The sequence below is a fragment of the Poromitra crassiceps genome (genome assembly GCF_964638095.1).
Source record: "Poromitra crassiceps genome assembly, chromosome: 16".
Taxonomy (NCBI): Eukaryota; Metazoa; Chordata; class Actinopteri; order Beryciformes; family Melamphaidae; genus Poromitra; species Poromitra crassiceps.
Genome location: NC_139645.1, coordinates 9283857 through 9307153, shown reverse-complemented (window position 1 = coordinate 9307153; position 23297 = coordinate 9283857). Strand labels below are relative to the sequence as shown.

The window sequence follows — 23297 nt, the reverse complement described above, 5'->3', positions numbered from 1 at the left end:
GTGGCCCTCCGTGCATGTGTTGTAGTGTGTTGTGTGACAATAAAGACGGGCTGCCGTCTGAAAATCGTTGTTTTGCTGTAAGTACTGCAAAAGTAGTGTAATAAGTAACAAGTTACTCTACACAGAAAGTAATATTGTAAAGTAACTTATTACTTTCAAATGAAAGAAACTAGTAATATGTAGTATATTACATTTTGAAAGTAACTTGCCCAACACTGTTTAACAGCTACATACAGAAGACACATATGAAGTACAACACACCATAACTCAATATAATATAATAATATCAAAGTCACATAATATAAAGAGTGACATCAATTGTTTAGACTGCTGCTTGATTTAGGCAGGTTATTATTGCGAACAACTTCTGGAATCGTATTTGCCCAAGTGTTACATTTGCTGGTCATTATTTCCGAGGCCATTCCTCTCTGGCGAGGGATACTCAGGGCATCAGATTGACAAATAGCCCCCTTGAAAGGGAGCTAATAATCGGCTAACAGTTAAATTGATACCGCGCACCGTGCATTACGTGTGCTGTGATGTGCAGCGAGGCCAATACTTTTGGCCCAGAGTTATATATTCCATGCTGTCACCGAGCTGGGAGTTTTACAGCGCCACATGAAATCCAACTGCAGAAGTGTTTAGACAGACAGAATAAAAGCCCAATTACCCTGCTCACTCTCTGTTATCCCAAACGTCGACGGGAAAATCATACTTTGCCGTTACAGAGTCGACTCTAAATCCATCCTGTTTGCTATCCCTTGCCAACCGCTCGTTTTTTTTTTTACTTTCGGAGATCTTCTGCAATCAAACTGAGGTTACTGACACCATGTTTTTTGTTTTGTTTTGCTTTGTTTTTTGTGTGTTTTTTCGATTTACTCCCCATTTTCTCCCCAATTGTACTTGGCCAATTCCCCTCCCCCCCCCCCCCTGCTGCCCCGGTTGCTGCTCCACCCTCTGCCGATCTGGGGAGAGCCGTAGACTAGCAGCATGCTTCCTCCGACACATGCGCAGTAGCCAACCGCTTCTTTTCACCTGACAGCGGGGAGCTTCACCATTAGGACGTAGCACGTGGGAGGATCACGCTATTCCCCACCAGTTCCCTTCCCTCCGAAACAGGCGCCCCGACCGACCAGAGGAGGCGCTAGTGCAGCGACCAGGACAAATACCCTCATCCGGCTTCCCACCTGCAGTCAGACACCAGCCAATCGTGCCTGTATGGACGCCCGACCAAGCCGGAGGTAACACGTGGACACGAACCTGCGGCCCTCGCGTTGGTAGGCAGGAAATCTACCGCTACACTACCCGGACGCCCTACCAGTATGTTGTTTGCCATGTTTCTGTATGGCAGGGTGTAGAAATGTCTTTTGTATTAGGCCTACAATGTAGGCCCTACATTGTTCACCAAAGACTATTCACCAGTCGCCAACTTTGGCTGCTCGGCGTCCTCTCTGAACTTCCCTACAGCTGTGCAACAGTCTCTAACACAGGGGACAACTGTTGCCAAAAAAATAATTCTGAAGGAATGGAAGTCTTCATCTTCACCTTCTTTTCTATTGTGGTTAACGGACATGACTTCTGTTATACGGATTGAGAGACTTAGGTTCCTGAGGACCAACTCACTTAAGGAGTTTTCGGCTGTCTGGGATCGATTTCTGGTCTACCTCGATGAGGTTAGGGGCGACAGCTACCTCGATGAGGTTAGGGGCGACAGCTACCTCGATGACGTTAGGGGCGACAGCTACCTCGATGAGGTTAGGGGCGACAGCTACCTCGATGACGTTAGGGGCGACAGCTACCTCGATGACGTTAGGGGCGACAGCTACCTCGATGACGTTAGGGGCGACAGCTACCTCGATGAGGTTAGGGGCGACAGCTACCTCGATGACGTTAGGGGCGACAGCTACCTCGATGACGTTAGGGGCGACAGCTACCTCGATGACGTTAGGGGCGACAGCTACCTCGATGACGTTAGGGGCGACAGCTACCTCGATGACGTTAGGGGCGACAGCTACCTCGATGAGGTTAGGGGCGACAGCTACCTCGATGACGTTAGGGGCGACAGCTACCTCGATGAGGTTAGGGGCGACAGCTACCTCGATGACGTTAGGGGCGACAGCTACCTCGATGACGTTAGGGGCGACAGCTACCTCGATGACGTTAGGGGCGACAGCTACCTCGATGACGTTAGGGGCGACAGCTACCTCGATGAGGTTAGGGGCGACAGCTGACTCGCCTGGCTGGTATCTCGTGGACCCCTTGCGTGGGATTCCATGCATGTTCCTTACAAACACATAAACACTTTGTGTGGTTAGTAGAACCACGTTGTATTATCGAGTGTCTAATATGTATCTATTGTTTTGTTTGTTGTTTTTGTTTGTTGTTTTTGTTTGTTGTTTTTGTTTTGTCCCCCCCCCCCCGGTATCTGAGCCTGTTTTGTATTGTAAAAAAAAAAGTTGAAAATAAAATATTGAAAAAAAGATGTTAGCTGTAATGTGTGGACCCATGTTTGATTTCATTCTGTGCCCAATGAAAACACCTTGTCAGGTATTAGTTATTGGCAGGTTTAGCAGTCATATTGCCCTCCAGAAACTTTTTACAGTACATATTTTACATTTACATTTACAGTTGCCATCCCTCCGAACAGGCGCCCCGAACGACCAGAGGAGGCACCACTTCAGCGCTTCTTCCCATATTGTTAAAAAACGTAAACCTCAAACCAAAATCCTCAGGGTTACCATCCACAGCAAAAATACACAAGGCAGGCATCAAAGACACAAGCTGAGTTGCTATTACCTATAAATCTGTCCTTGCTAATTGGCGAGTTGAAAATGTGCGGCCTAATTGGTCCGATTAGAAAAGAGGTGCTTGGATTGGACAGTTGAACAGATTGACCCCCACCATCTTTATTTAGTCATCAATAGATGTTTGTCAAGATGTAAAAGAGGGATTCCGACAACACTTCCTTCGACACACAAATGTTCCCTTCGATTTTGGAGCCATTTCCAAAAACAAGTCTTACAGCATCAGCGAAGTAAAACATTTTCACACAACCCCAGGAAATATGGATTTAATATTTCAAAAGAGATGAAACTGTTTTCAAAATGTCAACAAGTTAATGGTGTTGGTATAAATACTGCAGACTGTATGAATAATAGAATTTCTCTTGGTGACGCTGGTGCAAACTATCACTTGGTCCAATACATCCAGACATCGGTTCTCAATGTGGGGTCCGGGGGGGGGGGGGGGGGGAGTAATCGAATTCTGGACAAAATCATATCAAACAATAAAAACATTCTCAGATTTTGGTCCGAGATTCAGGTTGCTTTCTCACTGGGAATGATTGCTTACGTTCCTTTCCGTTCCGCACCCGGGGCTCGATTGCCCCGCTCCCCTCTCCCCCGCTGGTCAGCTTTCACATTACAACATTTCTTCCGCACTCTGGAATGGAACGGAGTGCACTTGCGTCATCAGTATGCCTGGAGTGTATCCTCGCCCCTGTGTGTTTATGTCTATGTGGTTCGGAACAGTTGGCGTTCACATTCGCAAGTGTTCCGTTCCCGGGCACGCCTAAACGCTCCCCAGACCACCTTTTCAAGTGGGTCCTGTCACGGTTCCCCGGTTCTGCGCCCGGTCACAGAACGCAACGTTGACGCACTCATCAAACGTACTGGACCTGGGGTCAAAGTGTGCTCGGGAACGGTACCGGGTCGCCGGTGAGAAAGCACACGAAATCTCATCAAATGTGGGTCTGTGGTCATAATGTGGACTATAGGGGTCCTCGATATGAAAAAGGTTGAGAATCACTGCAATGCAAAATGTTCTGTTGTTTCACCCAAACTTTCTCATGGATGAACATATGAAATTACCTTGGCATGTGGCTGCTGAAAGGTGAGTCTGGAGCTGTTGATGAGCGGTGAGTATCTGAACAGGTGGGTGAATCTGTGGCTGCTGGGCTGGTTGTGCAGGACAGCTGAGAAGCAGATGTGAACTGTGTCCTTCAGCGCCTTCATCTGAGACTCCTGTCCCAAAACAAGATCACACATGAGAAGATTTACTGTGTGAATCCCTCTGTCCCTCCCTCTGTCACGCCCTCTCTCTGTCTGTCCCTCCCTCTGTCACGCCCTCTCTCTGTCTGTCCCTCCCTCTATCCCTCCCTCCCTCCCTCCCTCCCTCTGTCTCTCTGTCCCTCCCTCTGTCATGCCCTCTCTCTGTCTGTCCCTCCCTCCCTCCCTCCCTCTGTCTCTCTGCCCCTCCCTCTGTCACACCCTCTCTGTCTGTCCCTCCCTCTGTCCCTCCCTCTGTCTGTATGTCCCTCCCTCTATCCCTCCCTCGGTCCCTCCCTCTGTATGTCTGTCCCTCCCTCTGTCCCTCCCTCCCTCTGTCTGTCCCTCCCTCTGTTCCTCCCGCGCTCCATCCACATGAGTAATTAACTCAACGTTACAGAACATACAATACATACATACATACATACACTGTACATACACCTACACTTTATATTTATAATAAGTAATACTTATTACTTATTATTATTATTGCTATTTTTGCGATTATTATTTTTGCCCTTATTTGTGACTCTTTTTAACATGTAATATTTGATGTTTCTTTGATCTTATGTATACTACAGTAGGTAGTTGTTGCTTGCTTTGCCCTCAGAATTTCATAGTTCACAATGACCTTGTGTTATACTTATATTATGCTATACATATATGCACTTGATCAATAAAACACTTGACTTTGACAGTAAAGCATGTGGGAGGCTGTGCTTTCAAGTGATTTTAGAGCAGCTAGGAGGCAAAAAAAACGCAGAACTCACCACTGTGATAAAAAAAAACATACAAATCCTCAATAGGTATTTGAATTATTATTAATAATAATCTAAGAATGATACGTGTCCGTGAGTGAGTGAGTGAGTGAGTGAGTGAGTGAGTGAGTGAGCAGAACTTTGCTCTGCCACAGCTATGCCATTCTACATGCGATCGGGCTGAAACTTTCAGGGAATGTAAAGAGCACCCCGGGTGACCTGACGGAGCCGGAATTTTTAATTAGGTGATTGCCCTAATTACTTAATGATGTGATGTCATCAGTGATGATTTTCTGCTTCTTGACGATGTGTAAAGAGCTTTGTTGTATCAGCCTATGTTCACGTCCTCGACTGTAATTATGACATCACTGTCGACTCCTCGCTGTAATTATCATGTCATTGATCAGTAATCAAGTAATCAGTGATGCCATCAGTGATGATGTCATCCTTCCTGGCTGAGCAGAGTGGGTGGGTCTAACTCCCACGGTGGGGTCCAACTCCCACAGGGAGGGAGGGGGGAGACTGTGTGGGTTTAACTCCCAGGGGGGGGAGGTAGTCCAACTCCCACGGGGGGTGGTCCTAGTAATAATATAATAATAATCATAATCATAATAAAATGCCACATAAGGGCAAGTGTGTACAATGATAGAGAGTGGATATTTTCTGGCTTTGAATGCGATTCAGCCAATCAGAGCTCAGGACCAGAATGATCCATTTTATAATCAGCCATTTACTTCATGCAATTAGCAGCTGATCTAACTTCCCCCCCGCAGTAACAATCTCTGTCAATAACTAACCACATATAAAAAATAACATCCCACCTCATGAATAACAACATCAACAGCATGCCTTCAACCGACTGCAGAAAAATATTTTGAACGCGCTCTTATACATGCTCAATAATGTGAAAATGGTTATTTCTTCACCCCCACACAGTCATTTCACCTTTACCCCAAACACATAATTGCCAAACCTCACGGTTTTCCTGGGAGACTCGTGATTTTCATGACCCTCTCCCCTAGTCTCTCATCTCTTCCCATGCATTCCCTCCCATATTTTGATAAAAACTTCAAAAGATCTGCCCATTTGCAATACCTCTTAAAAATAGTACCTCAAAAAATCTACAGTAGCTCCTATACTCTCACTGCTTTTTACAGTCAACAAACGTTACACCAAAAATGCAGTCTCCATGGTTACGCTATTAGCGGTTTTCTGTCTTCACGTCTGTCACAACACTGTTGAAAAGGCATAGCTGGGATTCAAGGAGAGAGCCTCAGTTTCAGGCAAATATGTTTTTAACTGTGAGAAGCTTATTGAGAAGCTTACACTGCTACGGATGTCCGTCTTTAAATTAGTACAAAAAAAATAATCTTTTAGCACATTTAGCTCTCGCTCTACACATCTACACAAGCCAAGTGTGGTATTATTGTAATTTTAGAGTAGACAGTTGGACATAATTCTTCTCCATAATCTTTGTTATTAGTTCAGTGGACGTTTGGCAAGTATGCCCTATGCCACATCCCCGAAAACCTTACCTTTTTTTCCAGCACTTTATAGCTTTTCAGTTTACAAGTAAAGAACTGCACCCCCTACAGGTGGGGTCATTTCTCTCCTCAGAGTGTGATAGAGTATTTGAACAGATCAGAGACAGAGACAAAAAAACAAAACTACTATACCTAGGAAGACAACCTATCAAAATATCAACCTCCCAAAGGGGAAAAAAAAGAAGGTATATAATGAAAGGTGTTTTCTTCGTTACTCACCTTGTCTAGTGCGGTCTTCTCCAGCTCTTCCTTGGCTATAGTTAGTTTGTGCTCCAAGTCCATCAGCTGCTGCCCCTGCAGAAAGACATGACTTTTGAAGCAATTGAAGTCTGCAAACAAACAGCGTTACTGCATCCCCGCCTCATCTCCACACCACTATTAACAAGGGCTGATGCCAGATACTGTACGTCTCGCCCCCGGTAGCCTAGCCCCTTAAATCGCGAAATATATTACGCGTCCGCGAGGACCGCGAGTGCCCCTGCCAGAATAGACGTCCCTTCGCGATCGGCGAGTTTTCGATTCCACCCAAGATTTTCTAACTAGACGCGTGAGTGAGTTTTTTCAAAAAGAACGGTCACTTCCCCCAGGAGAAACTGGAGTACACGAGCTCAAAACGTTTTCTCATCCGGATGGGCCTATCTCACAACAGCCATTTTGTGTCTAAAAGGCAGGTAGGGTAAACAGGTGCAACCAAAACATTAATGAGGATTTTCAACTTCGAATCCATTTAGCTGTCCCAGTGCTGGGGCTGCCTTTTAGACACAAAATGGCCCATTCCGTGCCTCTCATTTGCGTGCGACACATCGACGTCCAGCAGAAATCTGACTTCAACTCAGAACTCAAATACATCTTTCACATGTGGCCATAATCCTCTTCTGTAATATAGTATATATATATATATATATATATATATATATATATATATATATATATATATATATACTATATATATATATATATATAAGTCCATTTCGGTCACGACCCCAAGGTTGGGAACTGACCTAGAGAAAAAAAATGTATTCCCGGGAACCGCTAATTTAGAGACTTGGATGCAGTAATTGTAAATCCATATCTGCCTCTGTATGCTCCTGATATACTGTAGAAGCTCAGAGTATATGGAGCAGCCCTGGCATTACAGACAAGAAAAGAAAAGAAAAGAAAAGTGAAAAAAGAAGATGATCGTAGTTCTATCATATGGACAAGGATCTAGTTTGAATTTAGCACTAATGCTTGAGGTCAAAATGCCTCCGCCGGTCAACAGGAAAGGTAGGGTAAGATAGGAATCGGACATCTAGGGTTCGTTCAGAGCCACACTGAAAACGATCTGTTCTATTTCCTGGGTAGAAAAGTTTAATTTGGACAGTAATAAGAGTAGACCCACTGAAATCACCAGCGCCCCCTAACGAGCGGCGTCACTTCAACTCTGCTCGAATTCATTCCACAAGTTCCAACAACTCGCACACAAAAGGCTTTTTTGCCAGTCGATAATTCAGTGTAACTTCATAACGGTATCAACAGAGGGCCCCGAGGAGCCGCTGGTTACAATATTGATCCATTCATCAGGCAGAAGAAGAAGAAGGGCACCCGTAATATGAGGTGGAAATTTACATGCAATCTATTGAAAGCGGGCGGTGGTGATGGAGTTCCTGCTGCGAACGTTTATACTGTGTCTTTTACTGGCCTCTCAAAATGATAAACTGCACAGCCACTTCCATTCTGAAGCAGCCAAGGTCAGCTACCCCCCACAAACAGCCACAATCTCTGGAAAAGCAGGCTTCAATGGTATTTTTGTTATTCTTTTTGACAGCGGTAATGCGGCTGATTGATGGTACTTTTTTAACGAGTTTTTAGCGAGTTAAGTGGTATTTTAGCGAGTTTTGTCTGAAAGCAGTGGGGGGGAAGGGGGGGGGGGGGGTGCTTATTGGCATTTCATCCGATTTCATCTGACTATTCCTGCCAGCAAAGTGGTCGTTTCATGACCGTCTGATGAGTCATTTGTGTTTCAACGCGCCGGCGCGGTCAAGGACGGGGCAACAACGCTCGCCATTAAGTTTTCAAAGAAGCCAAAAAAATCAGATCTTTCTCTCAGAAGGTCCATTTTTCCATTCTAGGGGATTTTTTGAGGCTATCGCAAAAGCCATTCGTAGTTGATGGGCTGTGCTCAAGAGGGGGATCCAAAGTAATAAAGTTTGAGGAATAGTTGTTTAATCATCGACACAAAGGCGTGTATATAATCTCTGTGTGGCAAATGACAATTGAGACGCATTCACTGGTACAAGGACTGAAGTATTTCCCAAGAAGATAGAGGGTATAGGGGACGCTGAGGGGTCAGCACGAGCGTGCTGTTTGCAATTTAATTGAGAAATAAGATAGGGGACGTTTTAAGAGTCTTACTTCAAAGAGATATGCTGCCGTCTTATTAGAATTTGAGGTGAAATAATTGGCAAGGGAGACGATGGTATAATATTACATTTGGTCATAAGACTATAAGCTTATTTTTCATCCATGCAGGAAATCAATACAAAAAGCAATAGAAGTGTGTATTTATTTGTGTTGAGTAGAGATTAAACAGAGAAAAACAGCAAGAGTACTTTAAAAAATAATCATCATACAGTGGGATCCGCTTATAGTGATCACGGGTATAGTGATCAACCGCTTATATTGATCAAAATAAGCTTCGTTCTGAATCATTCCTATACACATGCCGTTTAAATAATTCGCTTATAGTGATAAAAAAAGCCTGATGAAGAAGGTGGCCCAGTACCAGCAGCTAATGGTTCAGGACAAGGCCAGCGAGATGAGGAAACTGTCACAACGACACTAAAGACACCTTTAAATGAATGAAGTCAATATCCGATTAACTAACACACCATACGCCAAAGCCATGCAGAACTGAAGCTTGAGGCGGGCTCAAGCTGATCTGACGCTTAACCGGTCACACCATAGGGGCAGTGTCTCTTTTCCTCAGCGCTGGGCTCGGAGCTGCTGCTCCGGCCCCTCCCACCCCTCACTCACAAATTGCATTGACTGCCTGCCTGGCAGCTCGGGATCAGCGCGCAGCACGTTTGGAAAATAGAACAGAAGCTGAATCTATCGGTTCGGCGTTGGCGTTGGCGTGGCGTCAGTGTGGCTTCATTGTGGCGTGGCGTGTGGCCGGTGTGAACGGACTCGCCTGTTAACAAGGACGCTGAATTTAAACTGCGTGGCTTTGGCGCGGGATTGGCGTATGTTGTGAATGTGCACTAAGGCCTACAAAATAACCCTTCGGCCGGAGGCAGAACTCGCCATCTTCGGCTGCTTGGAGCCATCTCTGGACTTCCCTACAGCTGTGCAACAGTCTCTGACACTGGGGACAACTGTGGCCAAAAAAGTCATTCTGAAGGGATGGAAATCCCCCTCTTCACCCTCTTTCCAATTGTGGTTGACAGACACGATCTCCAGCCTAGTCACCCGAGCAGCAACTAAGGACTTGAGCTCATTAATATCCGCCCTCAAACTCAAAATTCAGCCCGTTTCAGGTCCAGAGAGACAGAGGGAGCCGGGGGAGAAGGCTGAGGCAAGGCATCTGTGGTGTTGGAGTTCATACAGAATGGGGAGGCGACAGGATTACAGGCTATCCGGACCTCCTTGTTCAAGAATGCAGAGAAACACATGAGACAAGGATCATCTCCGGACTCATCCAATTATTCAGCAACAATTTGGCTCCAGCTCCGCACCAAAACCTCTGGCAACTTTCTGAGCAGCTTGTGGTTCTCTGCGCAATCATCTAAGATCGCCACACCTTTGACGTGTGGAATCGCCGGTGCACATCCTTGTAGGAAGTCTGCAGATTCTCTAAGGGCTAGCGGATTGGTTGCACTGATGTTAGGCCAGCTGGCAAGTTTAACTCGGAAAGCTTTCTGCACAATGAACGGGTTCCCATACATCTCTTGTAGAACCCTCCAGGCACCTACATAATGTGTCCTCCGAGTTCGTGTAGAAGAATCCTTCAATGGCATTGCGTGCCTCTCCAGCGAGGTACCTTTTCAGATAAAACATCTTCTCACTTGCTGGGAGGGGCTTCTGATCGATAAGGGTCATGAAAGACATTTGCCACGAGCTCCTGCAGAGTTGCCTGGTTAACCGAACCAGAGTTGAGAACCGGGATCTGGTTGGGTGTTGACTGGGCGATTAATAACTCTGAATCCTCCATCTCGGTCTTGATTGCTTTAACTTTGTCCGCTGAATCCATGTTAGGATCCGGTCGTACTGTTAGGCGGGGGTCAAGTGGATTCATTCGCAGACACTTGGCAGCTTGAACACTGGACTCTTGGTAACTGGGAACTCTAGGCGCTTGGTAAGTAGAAACGGCAACAGGCAAATCTGGAGACTGAAGGCTGTTGTAAAATCGATCGGAAATTAGATTTACGACCGGATACCACTGCCCCAGAACATGACATTAGGGATGCACCGATTGATCGGCACATGACCGGAAATGGCCAATTTTCAGCTGATCGGCCTCAACCAGTGACCTGCGCCGGTCAGTCCACATAGCCGTTTGTGCCGGTCGGCTCCCCGCTTTTTTTGTTTGGTCAATTACCTGCACGATGCACGCGTTCACGTGACGTGCGCGCAGCCCACAGATGGGCTGCAGCCAAAATGAAACACAAACGCCAGCATGTCCTCCTCATTGTGGAAATTGTGCAGTTTGTCACACATGCAAGTCGAAAATAACACAGTTGTGGTATATTTAACGTATACCACACTAATAGACCACAGTTATGAGAAAACTAGCTCACTTCAGGTCGTGATATATGCTTATATAAGTGTTTTCGCATGACCCTTAGGTGTGCTATAATGATATTTATAAAACGGCTCTCTCAAATCAAGCAATCTGATTGGTTCACAGCCATTGTATAAATCCAGTAACCCACTCCAATAACCCATGGCCATGGGTTATTGAGTTGCCATGGCAACTCTCTTACTAAAAGGCTTTGGTTACCTCAAATGACAGTGTAGAAAAAACAAATGGCAGAGACAGCTGTCAGATCCTTGTGAATCGATCTTCGCTTATAACTTTACTAATACTTCGCAGAAAATTATGTTTTGTACAAGAATAGACGCGGGCTAATGTCTTCTTTGCAAAAAAAAGGCTGTTAACCCCGCATTTAACCCCGTAACGTTAGTTGGTGTCAGGCTTTGCAGAAAGCTCTCAGCTTCTCAGCAAGCGCTGAGAATGCAGCGCTGCGCTCGAGCTGCGTGTCGGGCTTTCCAGAAAGCTCTCAGCTTCTCAGCAAGCGCCAGGATTGGCCAATGTCAACTTCAGTCTCCAGAACGATCCAATCAAATCACCCGCACGTTCTTGCGGTCCCGCCTTACAGTAGTGTTTCAACTGACTCTACCAGAATGCCATGGCAGTCGGACTTATAGTATTACTATTATTATTATATTATCATACTTGGAAACCGTTTTATAAAAGTAATATAGCACTCGAGCAGCGGGTGTTGTGTCATATATCCCGCTGATCAGCTGTTATCCCACTCGGCCTGCGGCCTCGTGGGATAACAGCTGATCAGCGGGATATATTTGCCACAACACACTGGCTCTCATGCTATATTGCTTAAATATAACATATACCACGCCCTGTCGTGATCTATTGCTTAAATATATACTAGCCACACTGTAATGACACAAAGCGGGTTGAAAGGACCTCCTTTAAGAGCACATAGGAAAACGCAGCCCACTCTCAGTTATCTTCTGAAGGATCTGAAGACTGTGTGTGTGTGTGTGTGTGTGTGTGTGTGTGTGTGTGTGTGTATGTGTGTGTGTGTGTAGCATGTGTGTGTGTGTGTGTGTGTGTGTGTGTGTGTGCGTGTGCAGCACTATAGGTTGCACTGCCGGCGGAGAGCCATCGCATCCATTACAGGCAGCATCATCACAGGCTAGTCCTGTGAGGACTGCAGGCACAGGGCCACTGACCCAGAAATGCTGACTTTCAGGGTTAGTGCCTCCGAGCCATGGAGTTCCATAGTAGTCCATTACAAAGAGGTGTAGGTCAGTGGGGTAGTAGCCACTCTGCCAGACGAGCCATGCAACTACATCAAGCCGTCATTTTTATATATTTTTTATTTTTTGTTTTATACTTTCGCAGTCTTACGGGAAAAAATCAGCCCCGGGGCAAATTTAAGAGTGGCGTGAGAGGAGAAGATGTGAAGGGCTAAATAGGACTGCCAAAAAACAGTGTCCCACAGGAGGAACGCAGGCCCAGATCTTTGAATGCTGTGACTAAGCAAGTGAAGGGGAACCCACCTCCTCCTCCGCCTGCTCTTTAGTGCTTCACACTTTGTGGCTTGGATGCGGAGAGTCAAGCCTCTCTCTCTCTCTCTCTCCTCTTAAGGGCTTTTCTAACAAGGGCAAGTGCCTCTGGATGGAAGGCCGTTTTGTGTTGTTGGTTAAATCACCATTCATCTCATTTCGTTTCATGGTCATATTTTGCATCTGATATAAGAGCTTCCTGCAGTTAACTACACTATTGCAGAAGCTTTTAACCCGGGACCTTTTTGACTCCTCTGATCCGCTTGGATATTTGAAAAGGCTCAGTGAATAAAATATACAAAGGGAAAAAATAAAAATAAAATACTCTTATCATGTGGATTTAAATGATACAACGCATCCATTCCGTCTCCTTTCTTGCAAGGTTGCTGCATACATGTCTCTGACATATTCGGCGAGTGAGACATTGAGTTGCACAAATGCACTTTGATTTGAATTCATTTCTAGAAATCTCAATGCCACGACAGATATGCTGTCTGTTGTAGTGTCTGTCCATATCTGCATGTGTGAGATGTCTTATGACTAATAACCTATACCAATTAATAATGTGTATGCAATTATAGCTTATTGAATATGAAATGCCAATCAATGGAACTTCAATTTTATACAACATACAGTAATCATCACAGACTTTTTAGTTGCCTCATGGTCAGGCTGCCTGTCTGACTGACGGCTGAGTCTCCTCCGCGAGATGACGTTTTCTGTATCTGCATAGGTGGACACTGGGGACGTGTCCCCACCACTTTTTTTTTAAATGGCCGATTTTGTCCCCATCACTTTTTTAAAAGCATCATTTGGAAGCGGGGGGAGGTCTGAAGAATATAGCTTGCAGCAATAAATGTTAACTAATAAATGAGAATGGTTTGGTTTATTTGCACAATAAGAAAACGTACAATGCAATGCAAATATACAGTGGCAGATGATTGCTGCATGTGTAGAAGAAACACGTGCGCATTGTCCAAAAAACAATTTACGTTAGGGGGTGTGGCCACACTGATCCGTAGTGGTGTCTGTCCGTCTGCGTTAATTTCTCTGTTCACTTCCATTACTTTTCAAGACAGCTGTCCGTCTGTCCGTGGAGCACTGATGAAGCGTACGTCTCCAGCAAATTTGCATACGTTTCGATGGACAAAACGTTTGAGGGGGCTGAACTTTTTCTGGATAGATGGATTGGTTGGACGGTCTGTTCTCAGAGCGGAAATGGAGGAGCGGAAGTCACCGCCATGAGCCATCACAGTCTGCATCGATAAAAACTTTGTTTTAGAGCCACAACACGAGGAATCAGCGTGACGTCATGACACCGCAAATCCCCCGGAAGCGCGGCAGTTAACTAGTATGAGTTATGCCAAACAAACGTTCATATCTCAAATACTATACATGACATCGCTTATATTTTGACATTCTGAGTGAGAGCAGAAGTAGCTGCTCAAGAGTTTGATGTATAATATATGCACGTCGTGTTAAAGTTGTGTGACTGTCACAGTTTTTAAAATGTAAACAACATAGAGGCTAGGGTGAGACATTCAAGGCTGGCTCCATAGGGTCCTATTGTCGTTTTTCCCCAAGTGATGCGGTTTGTTTACCAAAATGCTACTCGGCTGATCCCTCATATATTGTTATGAGGGATATGGGGGGCATGGTGGCGCAGTCGGTAGCGCTGTCGCCTCACAGCTAGAAGGCCCTGAGTTTGATTCTCGCCTGGGATGCTGGAGTTGTGACCCCCCCATATCTTCAGTGCCTACTGCCCAGGTGGGCTATCTCGTCGAAAGGGCCTTTCTGTGTGGAGTTTGCATGTTCTCCCCGTGCTCCCCAGGGGGTTCCTCCGTACATAACCCCCCACTAAAGAAAAAGCGAACACTGCTCCTGGCCTGCCCCCCCTGGAGGAAAGGACAAGCCTGGATGGGTCAAATGCAGAGGACAGATTTCACCGGCCACGTCAGCACGAGTGTGTGTTTGTGGTCGCATGCATGTGTTCAAGTGTCCGTGTGACAATAAAAGACGGGCTTGTCCGTCTGAAATCGAAATCGTTTAAATATTAACAACTAGCCAACAGATGGTGGGCTTTATGGAAAAAGCGTGACTCGAACTGGCCGACCGTTACATCAAACTGCCCATTCAGTGTGGCGCTTTATTGCCACATAAGTAACGTAGCGCACAGAGCTAACAGCTAGCTAACGCCAGCTTTCTACTTCTTTCGGTTTATAGGCGGGTCGCTGACACCTACTTGGTGCCTACCGCCACCTGCTGTACAAGTGGGTTGCTTGTACATCCAACGGGCATACAACTATCCATTTTATAATTCTCTCCATTTTCTGAGGGATCAGTGTGGCCACGGCCTTATTGCTTCAGTTGTTTCTACTTTGTTATATCTTTGAGCAGTGATATTGGATATTGTTATATTATGTCGGGGGTGACTGACATGCACTGCTGCTTTCACTAGATGTGATATTGCAATCCGGGCGATGATGGCAACATTGCCTTTTATTCATTTTGCAAAGCTTGAACTGGAAAGCTTCCTCTGTATCTGTCCTCGCTCCTCTATACCAACAACGCAGGTTATCAAACACCTTCATGGTCTCATATCAGATCGTCTCCTCCACGTGTGGGATCCCAACAGGGAAAGACTGCCTTCTCATTCTATGCCCCCGAAAAGATGGAATAGGCTTGAGGATACCTTAAAACTGGAGCAATTGGTTTCCCTAGAGGCCTTTAGAGCAGTGGTTCTCAATTTTTTTCACATGAGGGACCCCTAAACTGACAAACGGACCCCCATTTGATAGGATTTTGTCCCACGGTCCCCCATATGATAATAAGATTGATGCTTTTAGATGTTTTATTAGGCTACAGAAAGTGTATAAAACCTATGACCAAAATAGTCATTGTGTTACTTATGAATGGAATTATAGAAAATAAATGGAAAATAAATGACCCCCCTTTTGGCTGGGGACCCCCTGGAACCCCCCTCAAGGGCCCACTGGGGGTCCCCGGACCCCCATTTGAGAACCGCCGCTTTAGAGTGCTCATAGAGCATACATGGGCAAATTACGGCCCGCGGGCCGGATGCGGCCCGCCATGGAATTGCAAAAAAAAAAAAATTTTTTTTTTTTTTTTTTACACAGTGCACCTGAACGCAACATGCAAGATACCCGCTGAATAAATGTCCAAATGTTCATGTCATTCTGGCCAATACTCCACTTCTGTTATAGCATTTCAGTCTGGAATATGGAATATCTTTCAATAATCTTTATGACTAAAAGGCTACATTGAATTAGAAATTTAAATAATTAACTCATTGGTTTTGGATTTATTTAGCTTCAAGACTGCATTTTTGTTCGTGTGACCCTCAACACAGGCTTTGATTATCCCGGGCCACTTACTGATACTTATGCTTAAATTAACCCACTCATATTCTGATTTATTTCAAGAAAAACATTTTGGCTAGTGGAAATTCTAATTGGCTGGTAACTTTAAAATCTAGCAGCCATATTGGCAGGTGGTCAAAAAACTTAATTTCAAGCCCTGAGAGCAGGTGGTGACATAGGAGTGAGTGAGAAAACGATGAAATATTGGTGGTTAAGACTGAATAATGACATCACAACTGTTAATTTAAAATGAGTTATTCCTCTAAACGTGGCTTCAAATGCACCAAATTTTTCACGCTGGCCCCGTTCGGCCCTCAGCAAAACCTGGTAGCGAATACATTTTTTGTGGCCCTCTCTATCATCAAAGTTACCCATCCATGGGTTACGGCATGACAATATTTGTTCGGCCCCCGGCAACAATCTGGGTTTCTCATGTGGCCCCCCATGAAAAATAATTGCCCACCCCTGTCATAGAGGCTACCTTGCACGGGGAGTGCTCGTGTTTTATTTAATGTATTTTATCAACCATATTCTTATTGCTTGTTATTGTCTGTTTTTCATCTTGTCTGTCTGTAATGTTGTAACTTTTTCTATGTGTTTTATACAGGGCGCTCTTGTAAATAAGAGCTCGCTCTCAAGGCCCCCCCCCCCATCCTGTATAAATAAAGGCAAATAAATAAAAACAAAATAAATTGGCATTGTTCGCTTGACATGGTTTTGCAGCTGTGGATGTGATGCATATGGATGAGCGTACTTGTGCGGGGGAGGTGCGTTTTATGCTGAGGATTTTCGTATTGTCGACTCTGTACTGTAGTAGCCTGTATATAGGCCCTTTTGACGTGCCGATATGATTTCTCTCTCTCGCTGCAATCATCAACTCTGACCTCATAAAAATCCCCCCCCGTTACATTGCCTAAAATGGCATCATGAAGAAGTTCTAGTCTCCCATCTGAAATAAATGAAGCATGTCGACTGTCTCCTGCTTCCGTTGCAGATGGGCAGAGGTGTGACTTTCATGTGTCACACTGTGCACACTCAGTGTTAAACGGCACACAGGAGGTAATCTAACGGAAATGTGTCTCGCCTGATAGTGACGTTAGAGCGGTGTCGACTCATTCTAGGTGACAACTCAAACGCCCACCAGTGTTGGACCGTCATTTTTTTTTAATCTGAGCTCATGTCATGTCTCTCAGCTTATGTCCCGACCATATTTCAACACAAAGTGACGCTCTTGATTTTAGGTGACTCTTCCCTACTTCTTGCTTTCTGTCCGCCGCCGACGCACTTGAAGACACTTTTGGAGGGACGACCGATGAGTTAACGACGCATTTCACTCTGACCTTTTCGCCCCGGAAGACAGAAACAGAGGCGGTCGTCTCTCCCCACAGACGACCGGGGGCGCTTTTCCGTTCCGATTGTTCATCGTGCATCGTTTGGCGAGACAAAGACAGCGGTCGAATTAGCCTCGACCTCGAGAGCAAATCGCCGGAGACCGTCGTGTTTTAAAAGGGCCCACATGAAATGTTTGGTGACATTGAGCAATAAGGTTGTTCGGGTGAGTGACTGATGCAATTTTGTGACAACGATTTACGGGCCGGTGACACCAGCAAACAAGTCAATGCATCCATCATTCACAGGCTAAAAATAGAACGCGGAGCGGATCCGCCAGGGACTGGGGACATCAAATCCAATGATTGAGGGTTGAGTTCCTTTGTATTCATTTCTGTCACTATTCAGTCTGACAAAGCGTTTGAAACGATGAGACTGCAGGGATCAAAATGTACATTTATGAAATGACATCACGGCACAAATGTCAACTGGCACTCCTCAAACTTTACAGCGCAAACAAGGGCGGAAAGGTCACACCTTCTACCAGTCAATGCCAATAGTGATACTGTGCGTCAGTGCTGCGGGTAACTCATTACAAAAGTAACATATTACATGTAATATATTACTTTGAGCAGTAACTCAGTAATATAACTTATTACTTAATAGGATTTCAGTAATATTATACCAGTTACTTTGTCAAGTAACTCAAGTTACAAATTGAGTTACAAAAAATAATCAAAGCACATATTTAAATCAAGATACAATCATTTCCTAATCAAACCGTGTGTTCTGCTACTGCCGTTATTACAGTGAAAGTAATGCAAAATTAGTGTAATAAGTAACTAGTTACTCTACACAGACAGTAATATTGTAAAGGAACGTATTACTTTTGAATGGAAGTAACTAGTAATATGCACTATATTACATTTTGAAAGTAACTTGCCCAACACTGCTGTGCGTACATACTCAGATCAAAGAACACTTAGTCCTGGCAATGGAAAAGACTTGTTATATAAGTCTACAGTCGTTTTTTTTAGTTGCCAACATTATTTATATATTTCACAGCACACAGAAAGAAGTGGCAAGTTTCTGATGCCCTATAAATGATGTGCTACCCAATGAATTGTGCCAAAACACAGCGTCATTTGTGATTCGTGTCTCGAAGATGTCCAAAAATATCTAATGCATAATTCCATATCAATTTCATCCACCGCTGTCCACATTATTTATGGACATACGTCTCGTGATGGGAAGGGACGGATCGGCTCTTGCGGGCGGAGGAAATAGAGGACAGGACTTAGCGGTATACGTGGAATCAGCACCGGTGTATAGTAATAGAGAGGCAAAGTGACCGCCTACTTCCTGCTTCAGCACTGTACCAGAGATTTTCATCCGCCATTTATTTTCCCATACACATTTCGTAAAATGCTTATAAAAATAGTTTCACTGGTTCAAACCAAACGGTACAGATATATTTAGAAACAGGATAAATCGCTTAACATTTTGCGTAAAAACGTAAAAAAAAATGCGGGTTTAAAGAAAATATTTTTTCTATGTTTTTTTAAGTTTTGGTCCGAGTGAAATATTCTATGGTCTCTCCCGATTATAGCGTTAGCTGGACCGTTTGGTTCGACAAAGTCAAACTATTTTATAAGCATTTTACGAAATGTCTATGGGAAAATAAATGGCGGATGAAAATCTCTGGTACAGTGCTGAAGCAGGAAGTGACGTTCCACTTTGCCTCTCTATTGCAGAGTGAATTAATTGGAGTGTACCTCCCCTGATGGGATCATACTAAGGTCGGTTCTGAAGTACGTGTTTACCCCTGGTCTGGAACCGCGCTACAAAGCCCCCCGCCCCCCCCTTTCAGTTTGAGCTTACCTTAAAAATTAAATCCTTTTTGCCGTACCGCAGTTCCTTCAGTTGAGCCTGGATCTTTTTGGACTGCAAGGGAAAGATAAGGGAGAATAAGTGTTAGCGCATTCAAATAGCCAAATTGGTTTTAGATCACAGTCGCAGGATTCTGCCGGCTGCCTCCTTTGTGAGTGTTCCCGGGGCAGCGCTGCTGTGTGTCTTAAAGCGAGGCCCTGGTGAGAGAGGAAGGGAAAATATCAAATCTCCACTTCAGTGAACTGCAAAGTCCACACAATGATGCAGTCAGGCGCTGGCTTCCTGTCAGGCGCTGGCTTCCTGCCCCACTGTCTAAACTTTGAATTCCCACTCCCCACGACACACACAGCCAGGCGCCGCGCGCCGCCACGCACGCATGAAGGTACCTAGGTCGCCTGTCATCTGTAAACCCCGCGCACGCACACACACACACTGCACGAACACACACACACACACACTGCACGAACACACACACACTGCATGAACACACAAAACACACACATGTGACCAGCTCTCCCTGACACCCCTCTCTTCCAAATCAGTGGGCACATGCAACACGGAGGCTGTCCTAGATAGCAGGAGACACAGCCATCCTCAAAGACGCCTGTGATGTGAAGCACGGACACTATGAGCCTCTGCTGCAGCCAACTCTGCTTTAGTTCAGACGCTGCGGCTCCCTCGGCTGGTTGGGGGTGGGATGGCGGGGGTGGTGGTGGGGGGGGTGGGTTTTTTAGCTTGGCTGTTTTTCCTCATGTGGGCGTTGTGCTGTGGAGCCCCTTGGGGACCCGCCGCGCTACATGCAAATCAAACTTGACTTGACTTCACCTCCCCGGAACTGTTGTGCATAACATCGACAGAGCCAAGTTCAAGTTTTCAAACAGGAATACATGAATAGGTGAGTGCGCGTCAAAACTTCAGCCATTATGCAAGTTTTGTTGACTTAATCAACACTTTGTGAAGACAAAAAGTCAAAAAGAGTTCATGTGAAAGAGTAATATTTCAGTTTTCTTTTAATTCAATTCAATTTAATTCAAAAAACTTTATTAGTCCCCGCAAGGGGCGATTTAAGGCATGAATACATCCAAAAACAAAACAAGAGACATACATGACACTGTTAAAGCAAGGATCCCTGTATAGACGGTTTTCACCGGAGCGCAACCCCACAGCATTCACTTTTTCTCAGCAGTCGGCAAACTGCAGAAATATTCACTCGACATTGTTACTTTTGTTTTCGCCGCTCAGCTGTATAGACGGTTTTCACGGAATGGTCAGTCCTGCACTTGAATGTTTTTTTCTCTTTTATGTCCATAGCAAACACTGCAACAGGAAGTGAGCGGGGGTTCAATTTAGAATGTTTTTGTTGTCAAGTTAAAACCGTCTATAGCTGATTTATTGAAATGCAGTTCTCATCTCTGGCAAATAACAAATTTAATGTTAACAACTGTAAATCCATCTACCTATCTATCTATATATCTACAGTATCTATCTATATATATATATATCTACAGTATCTATCTATCTACAGTATCTATCTATCCATCTATCTCTATCTCTCTCTCTATCTACTGTACAATGTGACATTGCGTCTAAAATGCATTCTACGCAGCACTGATGGATAAATTCACTTCAGAAGATTGTGTGCACTTTGCCAGCTCCTTTTCCTCCTTTATGACAGTCTTTATTTTGTTATTTCTATTCCCATGGAGCCTCCGTGTCCCAAGACGGCCATCGCTGGCTTGTGTAACTAGATCCATGCTTCCCGGGGCCGCTCATAAACACACTGTAAGGTTAGATAAACACAGAGGTGAGTTCAACACTGCAGCTCAGTGTGTTTGATCAGCGATGGTGAAGTGTGTTTTTGGTGTGCCACCCAGGTCACCAAATTAAACGTGGCTGAATTACATTTATTTGCACCAGCCTTTTCGGATACGAGCCGGTAAAACACGATTTTAGACGGACAAGCCCGTCTTTTATTGTCACACGGTTACACATCAACACATGCACGGACGGCCACAACACACACATGCTGACGGTGGCCGGTGAAATTTGCCCTCTGCATTTAACCCATCCTGGCTTTGTCCTTTCCTCCGGGGGGCAGGCCAGGAGCAGTGGTCGCTTTTCTCGTACAGCGCCCGGGGACCGACTTCGGATGTTGTCGTCACTGGTCAGATGACGATCTGATCTTCTGCATGTTTTTAATGGGGGGGGGGGTTATATACGGAGGAACCCCCCTGGGGGAGCACGGGGAGAACATGCAAACTCCACACAGACAGAAAGGCCCTTACGACGAGATACCCCACCTGGGCAGTAGGCACTGAAGATATGGGGGGAACACAACCACAGTGCCCGCAGTGTCCCAGGCGAGAATCGAACTCAGGACCTTCTGACTGCGAGGCGACAGCTCTACCACTGAGCCACCGTGCCCCCAGATTCATATAAAGAAGCTACCATGATGGAGTGTTAACTACTCACAGTGCTAAATGCTGTGAGCTCCAAACTGCCAAAGCATCGGTTTACGATCTGCTTAGAATAACCCTGGTGCGCCGCTTCCACTGCAGATCTTCTGTCTTATTGTATACGATTAAAATCCTCCTGCACATGTTAAATATGTGTACAAAATACTTATAAACTAAAGAAAATACACACTGTTACACAAGTGAACTGGCCAGCCTCTCGCAATCTTTCATAATATTCAACAAACGGTTATTATTTTGTTGTCAACAATGACAATATCCCGCAGCTGATGGTAGCCTACATGTATATTCTCCTCAGGACCATTCTTTGCATACTTGCACTTTGTATTGTGTTTACATTTCGAATATATGTTTGTTGCACTATGTTACTTTTTACCCCTACCAGGATTCTAAGCCTGTATCATCTGGCAGGGGGACTAACAATGGAAACCAGTCCTGTGACTGTAATTGTCGTGCATTTACATTTTTTTGAAATGTTCATTAATGTACACCTGTCCCCTATCGAACAAATAAACGAATTGAAATTGAAATCCTCTCACTCCAGTGTAACCCGGAAGCTATGGACAAACGTTAACCCTTCACCCCAGATGTGGAATGTCAGTCTCTCCTCATGCCTATCATCCTAGATCTGCAAACATTTATCAATACAAGCATGCAGCAAAATCTGAATAAATACTAAGTGGGAAAAGTTGATAAGTTATATAAATATGAAGGAAGTGATCTCAGACTGACATCATGACTATGACCTCCTGCCTCAAGACGATATCGTACCAACTTTTGCCTCGTTTAGAAACATTGTAATGAAATCTATCTTTCCATTTACCGTAGCTCACGCTCCTCTCTCCCAGTTCTGCCCTCCTCTTGCCTCATTTCCCCGCTCAAACGACGGGCTGCAGTGCAGTTGAGCGACCCCATTGTTTCATGTAGATTAGTTTTTTAAAACATTGATTTTTTACCTGCTCTTTCATTCTCAGGCTGTGTCGATACCGTGGACTACAAGATGGAGCCAAACCGCCCAGTTCAATATCTGAAAACGAAGCACCCAAAAGTACAATGGAACAGCCTTGGAGGGTTTCTTCTGAAATATGTTCTTCTTTTTGAACTCAAATGAAATAGCTATATGCAGTGCACTGTGTGAGCCGTCTTGAATGTAGAAAAGGAGATCATGGGGGGGGGGGGCACGGTGGTGCAGTGCTAAGCGCTGTCGCCTCACAGCTAGAAGGTCCTGGGTTCGATTCCCACCTGGGACGCTGTGAACGCTGAAGGAGTGCAGGTGGGGTTGTCAAAAAGGGCCTTTCTGTGTGGCACAAACATGCAAACTGCAAACATGCAAACTGCATGTTCTCCCTGTGCCCCCTAGGGGTTTCCTTCATATAGGAACCCCTCACCAAAACATACAATATCCTGGTCGCTGAAGTGGTGCCTCCTCTGGTCGTTAGGGGCGCCAGTTCAGAGGGAGGGGAACTCGTCGGAATAGCGTGATCCTCCCACGTGCTATGTCCTACCGGTGAAGCTTCCCCTGTCAGGTGAAAAGAAGCGGCTGGCTACTGCCCTTGTCTCGGAGGAAGCATGGAGCCAGTTT

At 45.1% G+C, this 23297-nt stretch overlaps 1 protein-coding gene across 1 annotated transcript in view; it reads right to left on the bottom strand.

Moving 5' to 3' along the window:
* Window positions 1–23297, bottom strand: part of luzp2 (leucine zipper protein 2) — a gene marked incomplete at both ends in the record, with an annotated part of 263283 nt that overhangs the window by 23459 nt on the left and 216527 nt on the right. Inside the window, 3 exons of the mRNA XM_083653074.1 lie at window positions 3870–4022; window positions 6568–6642; window positions 19233–19295. Of these exons, the coding sequence (XP_083509200.1) occupies window positions 3870–4022; window positions 6568–6642; window positions 19233–19295 (291 nt within the window). The remainder of the gene's footprint in view (window positions 1–3869; window positions 4023–6567; window positions 6643–19232; window positions 19296–23297) is intronic.